The sequence below is a fragment of the Stegastes partitus genome, unplaced genomic scaffold (assembly GCF_000690725.1).
Source record: "Stegastes partitus isolate 25-593 unplaced genomic scaffold, Stegastes_partitus-1.0.2 Scaffold573, whole genome shotgun sequence".
Taxonomy (NCBI): domain Eukaryota; kingdom Metazoa; phylum Chordata; class Actinopteri; family Pomacentridae; genus Stegastes; species Stegastes partitus.
Window position 1 is genome coordinate 103,226 of NW_007578304.1, and position 3,183 is coordinate 106,408.

At 51.8% G+C, this 3,183-nt stretch overlaps 1 protein-coding gene across 1 annotated transcript in view; it reads right to left on the reverse strand.

Annotated features, from left to right (window-relative positions):
* Window positions 1-14: 14 nt before the first annotated feature.
* cmasa (cytidine monophosphate N-acetylneuraminic acid synthetase a) overlaps window positions 15-3,183 on the reverse strand; it is a 7,368-nt gene continuing 4,199 nt past the window's right edge. Inside the window, exons 4-7 of the mRNA XM_008288753.1 lie at window positions 1,207-1,340; window positions 1,036-1,130; window positions 354-525; window positions 15-275 (exon numbers count right to left, since the gene is read on the reverse strand). Of these exons, the coding sequence (XP_008286975.1) occupies window positions 15-275; window positions 354-525; window positions 1,036-1,130; window positions 1,207-1,340 (662 nt within the window). The remainder of the gene's footprint in view (window positions 276-353; window positions 526-1,035; window positions 1,131-1,206; window positions 1,341-3,183) is intronic.

Genomic DNA, 3,183 nt, shown 5'->3' on the forward strand with positions numbered 1-3,183 from the left:
CTTCATTAAACTCACTAAAGTTGCTGCAGAGACAGAACCAGTGGACTGAGGAGGTTCTGGTGGGCTGTTTGTGGACTGACCCTGAACATTTCTGTCCCTGCTGATTTACCCAAGTACGCCACATCCTTCCATTCCAGGTTCTTCTGCTTCAGGATCGGCTGCAGGTCGTTCAGTGGCTCCGCCCCCACCTGCATCACCTGGCAGCCCGTCGTCTTGGTCAGCTTGTCAGCCAGCGAATGGGTCACCGGGTCGTCGCTGGAGGTCAGCAGAACCACCTGGTGAGGCAGGACAGACGTCAGGTGAGTGTGAGTGGGTCATGCTGCCGCTCAGCTCAGAGTTAGAAGGATAAACACCTCCACGTCTTCTCTCTGCAGCATCCGGATGCCCGCCATGTCTTTGGTGCTGATGGACACCATGTCTTCTCCAGACACGGACAGGAAGATCCGCCCCTCAGTCAGACATCCAGAAACGTTACAGAACATCAGGCGCACCACCTCCGGAGTGTCCCGACCAAAGTACCCGTACCTGGAGGAGGAAGACTGCGTATTAGTTGTTTGTCCTCTGAAATACCTGGACCAGAACTTCATGTCTTCAGACCTGGGATGTTCTGTATTTGTACCATCAGACAAAACCTGTGAAGCTATTTTCATGGTCCAGTATCTCCAGAAATAAAACTCCCACAAACTGAATAGTTTCCAGCAGAACCACTGAACTGAGCCCAAACTTGTTAACAAAAAAATAACAAAGTTCCTGTCAGTGTCTGTCTATGGATGGATCCATGGTTCTACTAGAACCCAGTCTCTGGTCACATTTCTCCAACTGTTGAGGTTCTAACATCAGCAGAACCTGATGTGGTGAAGTTGGACCAGACAAGGTTCTGGTTTTACATATTTAGGTATCAAATAAACCAAACCTGAGACAGACAGACCCAGAAAAGTACAACTCTGACCATGAGAAGGACCAGGGAATAAACTACTGGAGTCTGTTCTGGTGAAACATGAGCAGAACGTGTGACTGGACCTGCTGAGTTCTGACCTGAGGACTCTCTGCTCGGCCACCGGCCAGTCGATGTCCACGTCGATGTCCACGCTGTACTGCGGCAGCATCTCGTAGTAGGACACTCTGCCTCCCTGCACAGAGGACACAATGAGACCACCGGTAGTCTGTGGAGGACGCTGAGCCTCCTGGACGGCGCTGCTCGGTTACCTGCAGAATCCCCTCCATCACCAGCTCCCTGCTGGTGAAGTAGAAGGACCCGTTCTCACACAGCTCTCCGTCCCAGTCCTGGCGCCGAGGCCGGGTCGCCGGGTCCAGGTTCAGCGCCTTCGTCAACTCACCGGCTATGAGGAGGAGGAGGAGGGAGAGGAGGAGGAGGANATTAGATGCAACCGATACGCAGCTGAAATAAACAACCGCGGCTACTGTGAGGGGCTGGGATGGTTAGCTTAGCTTAGCATAAAGACCAGACAGCAAGGGGAGCAGCTAGCACAGAGGGAGGGGCCGAACGCTGTGGAGGAAACAGGAAGTGTGATGTTCTGCCAGAGATGGAGCTCTGATTTGGAAACACTCCTGAAAGTGATGGAGCAACAACACTGTGGAGACATGAACCATCATTTATTCTGGTGCAAAGACGACAAGTTAGAGACGTGTTTTACATTCATAAGTTAACATAAATCTACTGTCCCCACAGCTGTGACCAGAAAACATCAGCATCACCTGTCAACGGTTCCTGATGTGTGACTCGTGGCCCAGGAGCAGCGATGCTCATTATTAAGGGTAAACTGGTGTAGACGTGGACATTCAGCCCTCACTGAGTCACACGGCGGCTGTTTGTTCCACACAAAGCTGTGAATCAGCTCTGCAACGTTTCCTCATGCTAAGCTAAGCTAACCAGCCTAGCATTGAATCTGCTCAGTAATAAAGTCAATCAATATTAAACGAGCACCAGGGGAGCAAGCAGGAACTGTTCTGCATAACTTGAGTCAACATGGTTCTGGTCATTCCTGCTGCCATGTGGTCCTGGTGGAGACGGACGCCTTCACAGGCCTTTATTACACTTTGGTTAAAAAACGCTTCACCTGGAGAATCCCTGGTGTGACTCCAGCCAGCAGCGTCCTCCTCACCGCCCTGACCCAGAACAGAACACAGAACAGAGAGGAAGATCCACTTCAAACAGTCGGACAGTGAAGGGTTAAGAGCTGAATCTGTAGCTTCATGACGAATGTGCTGAAGGTCAGACAGTGTGCAGATCAACAGAGGTCACTACTGTGAGCTGCTGCAGAGGCTGAAATGTGAACTGAAGCTGCTCTGATCTCAGCTGGGACTGAACGTGTTGAGGAGGAAGCTGGTTTACAGCTCCTGGTTGGATATTGAACCATCAGAGCACCCTGTGGGTTAATCATTCACTGCTGTGGTTTATGGATCTGAACCATCCTCCACTCAGACGCTGCCAAACAGCTTCTCTCTGTAGCCTGATGAGAACTTTAGGTCCCGTGTTCTTGTACTTGTGTGTGACTTTCCTGATGTTGGAGCTTCCTGCTGTGGTTTCTCTTTAGTTTCAGGACGTTTAAGGAGGTGACAGCTTCACGTCTGGTTCGGTGGTTTGGATCTGTACTTGGTTCTCTTCAACAACCAGGTTTTTAGCTTCTAATTCTGTCGTAACATCACAGTTTTGCCTGAATTCCTTCTGAATCTCACAACCTGAAGGCCAGATGTAACCACCTCTCCAGCCTCCTCAGCTGCTGTTTCTGGTTCAGGTGCACGTTTGGTTGGTGGACTCACCCTCCAGGCTGCGGCTAGAAGCTGCTGCGGTCGATGCGGTCCTGCTTCATCTGAGACTTGGCCTTCTGTTTCTGCAGCAGGATGTGTTCGGAGAACTCCCTGACGGCGCCCAGGCCTCCCAGCCGGTGGCAGGTGTACTTGGCAGCGTTGATGGCGACGACCGGCGCGTCAGCAGGTACGGCGCTCACACCGGCCAGGTTCAGACACTGGACGTCTGCTGCGTCGTTGCCTGAGAGGAGAGATGTGTTCATGAAAACCTCCCTGGAGCAGGAGGCAGCAGCTGACGGCTAAATAAGCCCCACATGCAGCACAGCGCCACAGAAACACAGACTGTAAGGAACTATTCCACAGACAGTTAGCTTAGCTTAGCATAAAGACAGGGAGCGGGTGGGAGCAGCTAGC